At 46.6% G+C, this 14,447-nt stretch overlaps 1 protein-coding gene across 1 annotated transcript in view; it reads left to right on the top strand.

Annotated features, from left to right (window-relative positions):
* The window catches only part of CUBN (cubilin), a 1,289,359-nt gene extending 1,275,140 nt beyond the window's left edge, over window positions 1-14,219 (top strand). The window contains exons 66-67 of the mRNA XM_085631507.1: window positions 10,180-10,415; window positions 13,902-14,219. Coding sequence (XP_085487633.1) covers window positions 10,180-10,415; window positions 13,902-14,009 — 344 coding nt within the window. The 3' untranslated portion in view covers window positions 14,010-14,219. The remainder of the gene's footprint in view (window positions 1-10,179; window positions 10,416-13,901) is intronic.
* Window positions 14,220-14,447: the final 228 nt, after the last annotated feature.

Genomic DNA, 14,447 nt, shown 5'->3' with positions numbered 1-14,447 from the left:
CGCTGCCGAACCGCTGTCCCCCGCTGCCGCCATTCACACCAGCGACTGCAGTGCGGGGAAAGGGCAGGAACTACATCTCCCAGCAGCCTAAGCGCACCGGACCCACAGACGCCCTGTTCGCGCCACGAGGCGCTCAAAAGACCGTCGCTGCCTCCGCGTCGCGGGACGCGCGCGGGCGACGCCGGGCTGAGCCCGGCCAGAGGGCGGGCCGTCTGTGGTCGTCAGGGGCCGGATGAGGCCGGGCTGGGCCCCCTCCCTAACATTCCCCTTCTCGCACGTGCTCGGATACAGGTACTTTGGCCGGTGAGAACTGTTACTACTGCAGTGCTTTGACTCTGTTTCTTGGTGGGGCTTATTGGCTGTATTTCAGGTTACCTGTACCATCATATAAGGTCTGCAGTAGGTCTTAGCCCTTTGTTGCCACACGCGCATATTGTCTTGAGCGCTAATTATTTTACACCTCGCGAGGACTTGGTTTTATGTATTTCAACTTTTAGCAATTTTCGTTTTATTTTAAATTTTATTTTTCTTGTGCATCATACCAGCTTGTAATACATTTGTGCGGGTTGATTATGGGGAAGAGGAAAGTCATGGAGGGAGGCGGTGTCGCTGGCATAAAAAAAGGGAAAAAAGCTAAAAAGAATCTGCATGCTGGTCTTAACTGTGTCCTGGAGAGAATCGAGGGAATCGTTAACGACTGTGAGGAGGCACTTGGTGATGACATTCAAAAAGATTTAGGAAACGTGGATCAGAGGGATGGCAAAACGTGTAATAAATCACGCAGGAAAACCATCCCCACAATGTTTCTTAACCAGTTTAGCAGCAACAAGTCCACGCTAGCTCCCTCATCGGTTACACACGACCACCTTGTGGACGCCGTTTTGCCCAGTCCTCTATCCCCTCCATTAGAACCAGGGCTGGTGCAGCAACAAGCCCAGGTACCTCCCACTTTCACTCCCATCCTATGCTCAAATAGATTCTCTCCACTTGCTCCACACACTAGCACTACATCTATAGCGGCCCCAGAGGAATCTATGGCATCAATTCCAAGTGATAGGCCAGCCGTCGGCACACAGGCAGGGCATTCTGAGTCGGCTTTGTTGGTTAGGATTAAGAAGTTGGAGGATATGGTTGCACTATTGACCGCAAGACTGGATAGTCTAGCTCAGGGTCACGTTTCTTCAACTAATACCTCCCTCGCTTTCCCATCGCGGGAGGCCTCAGCACCAACTGGGAGGGATACACAGGGGCTCACTAACCACACTCTAAATACTTGTTCAACCTCATCCCAAGATCAAAGAACGAGGGGGCTTGCTAGGAAGAAGGCCACTAATGACAAGGCTGGATCTTATGCTGACATCACGAGAGGTGAGCCTCGAACTGTGGTACCTGAAATTAGATCTACGCCAATGGATCACCACACCCACATTACATCCTCGTTGCCCCGAGCACCCATTGTACCACCCCCCTATAGAACCACCTTTGGCCCTCGTCCGCTCCATCGACCTATTAGGACCAAGGTGTACATGACCAACGTTCCTAAACTAACCAGCCAAGGGGGTTATGAATGTAGGGATTCACTACTCAATAAAGCCATTCATTGGTTGCGTTATGTAAGGGGGTGCAGATTCATTATTCGAGATGATCTGTTTAGAGTAAATAGGATTTCTAGGGCAGATGCTCAGGCGGACTGCCTTGAGATCGAACTCAGCGATCCCTCCCTAGCAGAAAACCTCCTATTACTGGAACTCAGGACATCTCCGCCAGAGTCTTCCTCGATCCAGATCCGTTCCTCCCCTTCTTGGTCATTCCTGCATGAGTCCGGTGATTCAGGCCTCAGACAGGTCGATTGACTGACCTATAACCATCTAGATAACCCTTCTCCTGTCTCGGAATGCCTCTATCAAGTGGTTAACTCAGTTTTAGTTCACTCTCTGCCCATGGATCCGGGTGGGGCTAGTAATGTTACTTTGGCTCCCCCTCAACCACCAAGTGAAGCCAATGTCTCATGTGAGGTGGTGGATGTAAATAAAGACATTCCCCTTAATTGTTCAAGATCACTGCACCTTTTATCCTGGAACATTGCGGGTCTGGATAAAAATCTCGCCGACCCCCTTTGGAATGACTTTATCTACAAATTTGATATCCTTTTATTCCAGGAGACATGGAGCCTAGTCCCCCTTTATAGGTCAGGCTATACTACCTTTCACGTCCCTGCCAGCAGTTCACCCAGAGGCAGGCCCTCGGGGAGACTCCTTGCTTGGGTCAACATCCACTTGAATTGGTCTGTTAGAAATCTCGCAACTCCTTCCCAGGATATTCTCCATATTTCCATTACTGGGCCAGACTGCAAAGCTGGCCTGGAGATTTTTAATGTATATGCCAGAGTAACCCCGGGCGGACAAGCAAGCCTCATTATATCAACCTTGGATACTGAGCTTACGGCCATCTCCTCTGCAGCAGGCATAATCGTCGCAGGAGACCTAAATTGTACCTTTGAGCCACTCTGCAACGAGGACATCCAGGGCACAAGGGATCTGGATGCCAAGTGGGAAATTCCCTGCCTAGGCCTCCCTCCAATAAAGAAATGGTCTCCTAGAGCCATACAAATCAATGCCCTGACTCTAGAGCATAATTTGAGGGCGACCAATGGCAGATCTAAATCTGATTTAATGGGAGCCCCTACTTTCACCAGAACCAAGGTGCCCTCGCGCATTGATTATATATTGCTGGATGTCGGTTCTTGGGGCGACCTTATAGACATGGAAGTGGTCCAAAGATGCGAAAGTGACCACAATCCCCTGTCCATGCACTTTCTGTGTAACCCTGCCCTTATTTCTACCGAGCTTGTCAGTACTAAGACCACTCGGATGAGGGAAATTGTCCCCTCCAACTGCAATCGGCGCCTCAGATGGCATAAGGTTGCCGAAAGCGAATTGTCATTGGAGGGCATTAGGAAGATCATTAATGATAACATCTCATTACTCAATGACGTTCCCGATACTCCCCCCTCTCCTACGCACTCCTCAGAGTTTAAGGATATATACCTCTCAACTGTGGACAATGTAAGTGAGTTCTTCCAGGCCAAAATATCTCGGGCTGTAAGCGCCCACCCCCTAAGGGCGAAAACCCATGGTACTCTAACGAGTGCAGAACACGGAGGCAGGACCTCTCGAAAGCCCTAAAAACCAAGGTCCAGAGCAACATCTTGTCTGCAAGAAAAATATACTATAGGTCCATTGCTTTAGCCAAACGAGCATGGGAAGAAGCTCACTGGCAAGAACTTAAATCTGCTGCCCAGCTGAAGGACGCAACATTATTTTGGGATCTTATTAATGTTGGCACAAGGAGGGGGGCTGATCCATTACCGAACCATATCTCGGGGCGAGACTGGTTCGAGCATTTTCAGAAATTATACATGGGTGATGCAGGGTGCATCCCGCACGAGCAAGGGCATGACTGAGAGCCCCCATTGGCCCCATCTGTGAACGAGCATTTTGGCCTCAATGAGGTTCTCACAGCTATTGCTTCAATTGCGCCCGGTAAAGCAGCTGGTCCCGACGGCCTCCCGGGTGATCTCATGATCCACGAGAGAAACCTTTGGGCACAATTTATCTGTAGATCCCTAAACCTCATAGTAATTGGCCACCCTGTACCCGAATCATGGAAAGGGGCTGAGGTGGTGACCATCTACAAGAAGGGGGATAGAGAGGATCCTGCCAATTACAGACCGATTAGTTTGATCGATGTCATTCAAAAAATAGTTGGCAGGGTCCTCTTAACACGGATGAAGGGATGGATGGATGAGGAGGGTGTTTTGTCCCACTTCCTGGATTTAGATGTGGTGTTGGCACAATGGATCAGGTATTTAGACTCTGCCTGATCCATTGGAAAACTGTATCCATCGAGAAGGGTAGCCTGTATTTGGCCTTTATAGACTTAAAAACAGCCTTCGATCTGGTCCCCCGCTCCAAGCTCTGGCAAGTCTTGCTCGATCTAGGAATTCCTCCCTTGATCTTGTCTCTTGTTAAGCGCCTGCATGAAGACAACTTCGCCAGAGTAAGGTGGGGGGGCAGGGCCAGCTCACCGAGAAAATAGTTGTCCAGAGAGGAGTACGCCAGGGTTGCGTTTTGGCGCCGACCCTGTTCTCTCTCTATATAAATGGGGTGGCGGACCATTTGAGTGAGGATGCGGCCGATGCCCCAACCCTGTGCGGGGAAAAAATACCAACTCTATTATTTGCGGACGTCACCCTCCTAGTCTCCAAGAGCCCTATGGGCCTGCAAAAACTTCTTGATCGCTTCACCTCGTTCTGTGTAGCCAGAGGCTTGGTTATCAACATAGCTAAAACCAAGCTAATGGCTTTGGCACCATCTAAAAGTTTCAGAAACAAATTTAACTTGAATGACAGCCCGCTGGAGTTAGTAGAGGCCTTTGATTATCTTGGGGTAAGGATGAACAATAAACTAAAATGGTCACCCCATCTGACCAAAATGGTCCTGAACCACAAACGGATCTCCGGGGCCATAGCGAGGCACCAGAGACTCTCCTATAGTCGACCTGTAGCCCCAGCTATTAAAGTATATGAGGGTAAGGCTTTGCCTGGGTGCCTATACGGGGCGGAACTCTGGGGGTTCGATAATCTCTCTGAATTAGTAAAATCAGAAAACAAATTTTTTCGTGACCTAGTCTCGCTCCCCCCATCCACCCCTCTAACTCCTCTCCGTTACGACCTTGGGAGACACCCAATTAATGAAGTGGCGAGGCTGCGCCCTCTGTTATACTGGACCCGGCTTATGAGATCTTCTGACCTATGCCATTATGCATCCGGTCTAAAAGAACTGATAGGTTTGGGCGCAGGCCATAAGGTTGGTTGGGTGTCCAACTTGAAGAAATTAGTGGTCGAAATTGGTCTGGACCAGGCTTGGGAGAGCCAGATGCCCCCGCCCAAAGCTCTAGTGAAAAGGCTTTACTGGGACTGGATTTCCGCCATGACCAATAAAAATCATAATGGCATTCTGTCGGAGAGATTCTTGGATGTTAAGCCCACCTTAAGATTGGAACCCTTCCTTGACCTCATTGAGTCCCCGGGGGACAGAGTGCTCTACCTGAAATTCAGGTATGGTACACTCCCTCTCCGAGATTTCCAGAATGGTTGGAGCGGCCAATCGGGAAATAATGAGGGCTGTCCGGGCTGTGCCTGCCCTACGGAATCTACAGCACATTTTATCTTTGCTTGTAGGGCATACAGCCAAGTGAGGTCCAGGTGGCTAAAACCAGTTTGTTCTAATTTGGGCTGTTCACCCCATCGGGTGGCCTTACGCATTTTAACTTATGAGACGCTAATCCCAAGTGTTACCTGTGGCACAGCAAAGTTTTTAGGACATGCTTGGAGGATAAGGCAAAGGCTCGTTAAGGGAAAATTAGCTTAATAAACTGTTGTGAGCTTTGTCTACCGAGCTCTCTTGTTCTGGATGGGTTTTTAATTATACTGCTATGTGGTTTTTATGTATGTATTATGAAATGAAATGAAATGAAAAAGAATTTCTAAAGCGCATGGCTGCCCTTGAGCGTCCCAGCGCTACGTGTACACACAGACAGACCTCCTCTGAGCCGCATCCAGAGATGTTAGTCATTCTGGGGGAAAAGGAACGTTTTAAGGGATTTTCGGAATCTGGTCAAGCTAGGTTCTTTCCTCATTGATGTTGGGAGGGAGTTCCATAGCTGACCCGCGTTTATTGAAAAGCGGCGTCCTCCGGTCCTTGTTCTTTTTGCTCTCGGGACAGCTACCAGGTTTTCCTCGCCAGAGCGGAGCGTTCGTACTGATTTGTAAGGGCGGATCAGATCTCTGAGGATCGGAGGGCCTGTGCCTTGGAGGACTCTGAACACTGTACAGAGCGCTTTGAATTTCACTCTCGCTCTTATGGGCAGCCAATGGAGCGCTTTCAAGGCCGGTTTTGCTGACGTTCTTCTAGGTGTGTTCGTCAGCAGTCTTGCAGCTGCATTCTGTGCCCTCTGGAGCACGTTCAAGGTGTATTCCGGTGCAGCCAGGAAAAGGGCGTTGTTATAATCCAGTCTTGACAGAATAAGGCCCTGTACCAGCAATTTCCTAGAGTCTAATGGGAGTAAGGGCATAACTTTCCGTATTGAGCGGAGCAGCCCATAGCAACACCCTGCAGTTATTTTCGCCTGAGTGTGCATCGACAGCTCCGGTTCAAGCCAGACGCCGAGACTTTTTATGGATCCCTTCGGGGTCGGAGGATCTCCTAAACAAGTCGGCCACATACATTTGGGGAGGGAGGTGCAGAGATTTCCCAGCAACATCACCTCGGTTTTGGAGGCATTAAGCTTGAGTCTTGAGTCGGCCATCCATGCCATGATGTTGGTAAGGCAGGCGGCAAACTTCTCACCATGGCTTTCTGCGAGCGAGAGCGAAACAATCAATTGGGTGTCATCCGCGTACGTTGCGAGTTTCACTCCAAAGGGTGCGACCTCCCCCTCCAGTGGGGCCATGTAGACGTTAAAAAGCGTAGGGCTCAGTGAAGAGCCCTGCGGGACACCACACTGAAGGGGGGTGGGCACTGATCTATAGTTGCCCTCGCACACTTGATATGTTCGATCACTCAAGAATGACATTAGCCAGGTGAGCGCCAGGCCTCTTACTCCCAGCTCCTCCAACCGGTGGATCAAGATCTTATGATCCACCGTATCAAATGCCGCGCTCAGATCCAGGAGGACCAGGGCTGCTGATCCTCCTGAATCTAAGATGCACCTGCCCTCTTCTACCATGGTGATCAGCGCCGAGTCAGTGCCTTGACCGGGCCGAAAGCCAGTCTGGGTGTGCCGTAACAACTCGTTAGATTCCAAAAAGGACGAGAGTTGCCGGTTAACCCATTTCTCAGCAATCTTTCCCATCCCTGGCAGTAAGGAGATTGGCCGAAAGTTGGACAAATCGGTGGGATCAAGCCCCGCTTTTTTTAGCAGGGCTTTTACTATAGCCTGCTTCCAACTGGGGGGGACCTTGGCGGCGGCAAAGGAAGCATTGAGTAGATCTACTGCCGGTCCCGCTATGACATCCATAAACTGCTTTAGGATGTACATAGGCATGGGATCCGTCGGAGAGCCACTTTTTTGCGCGGCCAACTCTTTACAGAAAGCTTCCCTGGTGATCGGGGCAAACTTGTCCAGCACGGCTCTATCAGTGGCCAGACGGCTCTCCCCCAAGGGCAGGCTCTGACGGGACACGGGGAGGCCGGCTATGATGTTTTGAATTTTCTGGTCAAAGTACTGGGCCAGAAGGTTACAGCGGTCCGTACTCCCCTCTGAGGGTTCTGGAGATACTGGAACTTTGAGCAGCTCTTTGAGAATTTTATAGGTTTCCCTTGAAGAATTGGTTGATGATTTTATCCTATTTTCAAGGTAGGCCGCTTTGGTGGCATTGCGCGCCACTTTATAAGTTCTCATGGCTGCCCTGTACTCTTCTTTGGAGTTTCCTGCCCAGTTTTTCCGCCAGTCACGTTCTTTCTTTTTACCAATTTTTCTCAGAAGACCCAGCTCTGGGGTGAACCATAAGGATTTGGGGCCCCCCGTCTTCCTGTTGGCTATTTTCAGGGGAAGTACCGCGTCTAAAGCTGTGCTGAGCCATTCGCAGAAAGCCTCATCTGCCTCTATAGGATCCCTATTAAGCACCGGGATGGTATGTGTCAGCTTGCGTGTAAGATCGCCGACCGGGAGTTTCGACCATGCCCTTACTGGTACTTGTGCTGTGGCTGCCGGGAGAGATGGGGGAGTTGTAACAAAACCCAGTTGAAAGGGGATCAGGAAGTGATCCGTCCAAGGGAGAGGCAAGGACGGTGACATGGAAAGACGGGGAAGATTAGAAAACACCGTATCCAATAAATGGCCCTTGACGTGGGTGGGCTCCTGATTATGGAGGGTGATGTTCCCCAGCCCAAGTTCAGATCTAAGGTCGTTTGCAGCTTTATCCTCCGCTGAATCGAAATGTAGGTTTAAATCTCCAAGCAGGAGAAAGTTGGGTGCCGACGCTATTAGCAATGGGGCCTCTTCAAGCAGAGAGTTCGCGAACTGCTTGATGTTGCCCGGAGGCCGGTAAATCAGCAACCCCGACAGTGAGTCGTTGGGGGACAATTGAATCTTAAAGCTACAACTTTCCGCATCCAGGATAGACCCTTCAGCGGCCCTACATGTCAAAATATCTCTATATATAATGGCCAGCCCGCCCCCTCTGCCTCGCGGTCTGTGCAAGCAAAAGATACAAAATCCGGGGGGAAGAGCGTTCGCCATGTCAAAATCCGAACTGTCAGATGTCCACGTTTCCGACAAAAATAGCACATCAAGCTTGTGATCCAAAATCAGATGGTGGATGTGTAAGGAGTGCCTAGGTAAAGATCTACAGTTCAGGAGGGCTAGTCGAAGTGGTTCCCTAGGAGGGGGAGCATTCTGGGCCTCTTTACTTTCCGTAGTACATAGAGCACAAGCTTTGAAGAGCACATCCAACCTCAATCCCCTCGGACAGAGGCAGGAGGCTTTGGGGCAGAGAGACATAAGTTGTTCTTGCGAGTATGTGAGAGGCCCTCGCTTTGTTTTGGGCAGCATGTCTGGCCCTAGGTCCGTACGGGCCCGGACGGGCCCAGACGGGCTTGCCTCTGGCGCGCCTCCGGCGCGCCATCGGCGCGCCCGCTGCGCCCGCCCGCTGCGCGGACGAGTGAGTGCGGCCATTTATGAGGCGCGAGGTCCTGTGTTCGCCCTCACACTAGAGCGCAAAAAGCCCTCTTCCCAATGGCTTGATCTATCTTTAGCCTCGTTTTTAGTTCTGCTTTCTTTCTACATCCATCTATGAGAACAAGAAAACTGACCATTTGCTGATATGAATTTTTCTGGTCTCTTTGATTATCAACTTGTGATGCATTTTGTACTTTTATGATTGATATTTTATTAATCGAATAAAGTGATTTGATTTGATTTGATGTAAAGGAGGTGACATGTTTGGGCAATCTTATTTTACCTGGAAAAGGAACAATGTATTATTCAAAAAGTACAGGCAACTCAATGCATGGATGTATGAATATATTTTATTGTTTTTTATAGAACTATTTACAATTAGTCACTTTGCAGTGCTAACAGGTTGTATTCGCAAGCAACTCACCACAAATTTGGTGGATGTTGCAGTCTGAGGGTTGGGAAATGCCCTCATATGAATTTTCAGAGCCAAGCTAATGTAGGTCCCAAAGTATCCTTGTATGATGTATAGAGGTGTGAGTTAAAAGCCTCTTTGAGGAGGCTTGTCTTCTGATTTCTTATGAAGGCTGCCAGACCTTGCCGAATCATCAAGAATGACTTAATGGTCCCCAGAGTTGAGAGCCTAGAATACAGATTCTCCCTCCTTGTATCTTCTGGTTGAATTTGATTTAAATGACATTTTTAATTTATTTTGGCCTAAGGTTCCAGCTGGGATGTAGTGGGAGATTATCTTGTGTAACTATTTTGGGCTGTGCCATCCACATGCTCTGAAAACAAAGCAACTCATTTTGACTTTTTAATTCTCATGCCACCAGAAGCTAGTGTAGCTCTATAGTACCAGGTGATGTGGAATGGTTGCTTTGATTTAAGATTAGCCTAGCTGATTAGCTTAGATTTTACTTTTTGGGGATATTTTTCTTAGGTTTACCAGTGCTCAATTTGAGTCAGTGGCACTCCTTTTTTGGGAACAGCACACGTTTTCTCATGAGAATGTTTACTGAGACCATGGGAGGGTAAAACACATAAAGGGGAAAGAAGAAGGAAGAGAAAGACAGGACACCTATCACAAAGGTAGAAAGCAAGACCCTGCAAGAGAGAGAGATAGGGGCAGGGAGTGTCTGGTAGTCGATTAAAGAGGCATAAGTGTGATTGAAGACTACAGAGACTTGGTGTTCAAAGTGCTGGCATTTAATAGCACGGGCCAGGGGCCTCTGAGCAGAGCTTTGATCACCGGCACTCATTCGTTTACAAATTAAGCACGGGGTTGACCCATGGGGTTCTACCATGTAGGGCTTCTGTAACTAGTTGCTCCCAATTAAGGTCTTTTGCTCATCTCGAAGGAAATGACACCTCTGTGTTATAAATGTTTATGTTCTAAAAACATTGGATTTAACATTGATAACTGCTCTTTTTGTTTAGGTTGTGGTGGAGTACTATATGGCGATCATGGTTCATTTACGAGTCCAAACTACCCAGGTTCTTACGCTAACAACACTCACTGTGAATGGACTATTGTTGCTCCTTTGGGGCGAATTGTTACAGTAACCTTTGTATCAATATACATCGATGACCCAGGTGACTGCAGCAGAAACTACTTGGAGCTTTACAATGGACCAGATGCCAGCCATCCCTCATCAGGACCATATTGCGGACAGGTATGTATTTATTTCAAAAGGGCTTTTTATGATTTCTTCCATTCGATTTACCTGGAGGCCTAAATCCTTGGAGATGTGTGCGTATGTGTGTGTCTGTAATTGTACACCTGTTAATTAGGCACATATTAGCATAACATTAAGCTTAGCCATAATTAAGACCATCAATATAAATGTAAGTAATTAACTTGGAATACCTAAGTTAGTAATAGAAAATAAAATCAAGGTAAATTTGTTGGACACGTTTAAGCAGCCAATCACTGCTATTTATGCATTTATTCTCTATTGCATTGACTTTGAAATCGATAGAAACTTTAAAACATATGTTATAAATGACATTACAGGTGTAATATGTGTTGTCTCCATAACATTATATGTGGTCATGTATGTGAACTGTAGGAAGCGTGAAGGATAGTGAATTGTTTTGAGACATTAGAAAACAATGACATTTGGAAGAAACTAGCAGTGTTTGTTGTGAAAAAGTGGCTCACTTGGATTTGCAAACGTTTGTTGCAATTAGATGTTGTTGGAAGTAGAGATAATCACGAAGAAGAATGCATTAATGCCACCTCCCTATCTGTGTTCAACATTTGTTGAAATCACCCATGACCCTGAGGTAAGTACACGTGGGTTTCCTGTGGACAAGTAAGAGTGACTAGGTGGAGGGAATAACAGGTGGGGTGGTGTGATGTGTTTCAGATAAACACCTGACATCCCAATGCTTCTTTCTCCTCCTGAAGTCCCAGGTGTTGGGGTGTTACATTTTAGCACCTGTTATTTGCTCTGCCATTCTACTGATGTATTATTGTTCCAGATGGCTAGAGGTGCCTTTTGTGGATCACCCTTCCACTGCTGTGGTGATTAACTTTGGTGACATGTTTGCTAGAGTGGTTTCCTATCGGTATCTGTTAAAGATAATGATGAGCATTATATACAAAAGGGAATGCATGTGTCTTAGATGAGTCGAATGCTTCTCACTTCAGGAAGCCATGATCCACCGACCGGCCAGTGGTCTCATCTGAGCGTTTCAATCGAGGTTTTGAGAAAAGCATTTAGTAAGCTTTAGCAGCCCAATGTTTGAGGCTGTGCAGGCGACATTCTGGCCCCATGGGATATTCATTGTTTGAAATATTGAGGGGAAGCAGGACAATCACCATAATAGTTCTTGCTTTTCCAAAATAGTGGAAGATGAGTAATTGTTATGTGTTCACTGTTGCAGATGTGTTGAGGCATAGAATAAGGGACAAGAAATGTTCTAATTTATTGTGCATTTACAGGAAGAGAGCAGGCAAGAATGGTGTGTTGAATGGATCGACAGATCACATTCAAGGGTTTGATGCCCAAGGGTTTGTCCTAACATGGTCATCCCCACAAAGTGGTGCTAGTGGTTAAGAGAAGAGATCTGTGGTGTTGAGGTTTTGGTGAGTGAGGCACAGTAGGCTATTGAGTGTGATGGAGTGGACCAGTTGCGCAAAAATATGGTTAATATATCACAAAGCGAGACTGGTGGACTTCTGCAAAAATGAATGCAGATTGTTGGGAAACAGATTTGGACTGCAAGTAATGTGGGGTGTTCCATCTGGGATGGTGGTGGTGGTGGTTGTTGTTCCCCTGATCACACCTGCACCTGTAGACCATAGGACTATTGGGGGGGGAGCACAAGGTGGCTCACAGCCTACCTCGTAACAATCTTCTTATAGGTGTTCCAAGACATGGGAATTATATTTTGGGCGACATATACTTGCACGCTCTCAGGGATACTTTATGTTTCTCTACCCTGAGTTTCCTTCCTTTCTATGTTCTTGTAGGTGTGTAAATATTCTTAAAAATGGAAGATGTGCTGTGTTTGTAGAAGGAACATCTAGATTTTTCCAAGGACTTGGTAAAATACTGTGGGTAGACTGATGGGCATTTTGTTGAGACATTTATATGGGAAATTCTGGAGGAAGGTGCATTGGATCTGAGCTTCAAAAACTGCTGAAGAGATGTCATGAAAACTTCATTAGACACAGTTTCTGAAATGTTGTGGTATGTATATTTCTCGCTGCCTCCTCAATAAATACACTTGAATAGGTAGATCACTGTTACACTGACAGAGAGCTGCAAGGTAAGATGACCGGTACATAGTAACTGTTTCAGTTAAGATACAGCTCAGCCGCTGGCCAAGTGCCAGAAAGAGAATTTTGACATACTCCTAACATTCCAAAAACCATAGTCCTATGGAGAATTGACATAGTTGGCTTAGAGGAAAAAGCAGTTAATATAAATTATGTATACTTGGAGCATTAAAGGAAAGACAAATAGAACTTGACAAAAAATGTATGTAATGTAACAATCAGGTTATTAATGATTTATGTCCAAAAACAGAGTCGTAGCTTAGTCAGTGAGAATCGAGGGGTGGGGGGGGGAGGGGTGAATCTCAAATTTCCCATATAAATTAGTAGTGGGCTACCAACATTTGGGAAGGACTGTTTCCATAGTGAATAGGGTCAGTAATAATTAGCATTATGTGGGCATCTGTCTTCATTGGCACAGAGGGCGGAAACCAGTGGGCTGGAATGCTACCCCCAGTGATCAACACTGATTAGACTATTTGCAAGCACTCATCCCATCACCTATTGGGTGTTTGTCTGCCAGTGGTATGCCTGGAAACTTAGGACTGGCGCAACTTTCCAAGCCTACAACTACCAATGTTTGTGAATTCCAAAAAGGCATACATTTGCACCCATTCAAGGATTAGTTCTAAGAATGCAGATTTACTATTTTTTATATTTTTAAGATCCCAATTCAAAAGAATTAACAATTTAAAACCTCTCAGTGAAATGAGAACAATGAGAAAAACTGACATGTACATAGCAGACCCAACTCAGGGACCCCAGGACAGAACTACCAAACCAAGAATGCATCCTGCTGAAGCTATGCCCCTGCTTGTCCCACCTCGGTGTGGTAATTCTCCCTGGTAACTCGTGACTATGGTCACGTACAACATAATGGCCAGGATTGCATACCCTGGAATAACTTATTTTAAGTATATTTTCACTACAAGCGCACATTTTGCGGTGTAGCTCTAGAACACCTGCTGTGCTAACTCCAGGCCCACTACAACAACAACAAAAAACCCTTTGTGAATCTGAGACTTACCTGTTGTGTGGACCCATCCCAAGGCTCTGAGCGCCACTGTGCACATGATAGTGTTGTGACTGGCACTTTGGGTTTCAGTCTTAGAACGGATACAGGACCAGACAGAGGGAGACTGAAGGCCTGGGTTCTTGTGAAACAGCACCTTTCCACTCTTATTACCACATTAACAAGCCAGAAAAGTCCGTCTGCATGCGTTAGAAAATGCATAGTGTGCCGCGGTTACTTTTGAGTCCATGCATAAAGGAGTTGTAGAACTTTTATGAAAAGTGCTGAAGACATAACGTGATCCAGATGATTTTCAAAAATGTGCTTGCTAGTCTAAAGGTTGCCATTTCTATTGTCTTTCAGGAAACAAATATTGCACCTTTTGCTGCTACTTCGAATCGTGTATTCATCAGATTCCATGCTGAATATGCAACTCTGCCATCAGGATTTAGGCTGACATGGGCAAGCTGAGAAATATAATGATTGAACATTTCGCTTCACTGAGCTTCTGAGTCAACCATTTATTTTATGGAAATGGCCTGAGAAATTCTTAAACTGCACTTGGTTAAACATGGTTACCTGAAACACTATTTTTAAAAAATGAAGAAATGGGTCCTGCATATTTGCACAGACATTAATATATGATAGCGTTGTTTTAATTAAAAAACAATATTGTCTTAACCTGGTTTTCGTCTATTTTTTAATTCACAGACTGTCTAACTTGAGTGTGTGGGCCCTGGTGCACACCCTGCAATGGTTTTTGTAAACTGGCTTCTGGTGCAACATAATATGTAAGCTCTAAAGATCATATGGTCCCAATTTTGCTGCTTTAAAAATCCAGGTGTTAATCTCTAATTACTCCGATGGTGCATGCTCCAATCTCAGGAGTGGATATGTATTTCTAGAGTA

Source organism: Triturus cristatus, chromosome 10, assembly GCF_964204655.1.
Source record: "Triturus cristatus chromosome 10, aTriCri1.1, whole genome shotgun sequence".
Classification (NCBI taxonomy): domain Eukaryota; kingdom Metazoa; phylum Chordata; class Amphibia; order Caudata; family Salamandridae; genus Triturus; species Triturus cristatus.
This window is presented reverse-complemented; position numbering and strand designations above follow the sequence as displayed.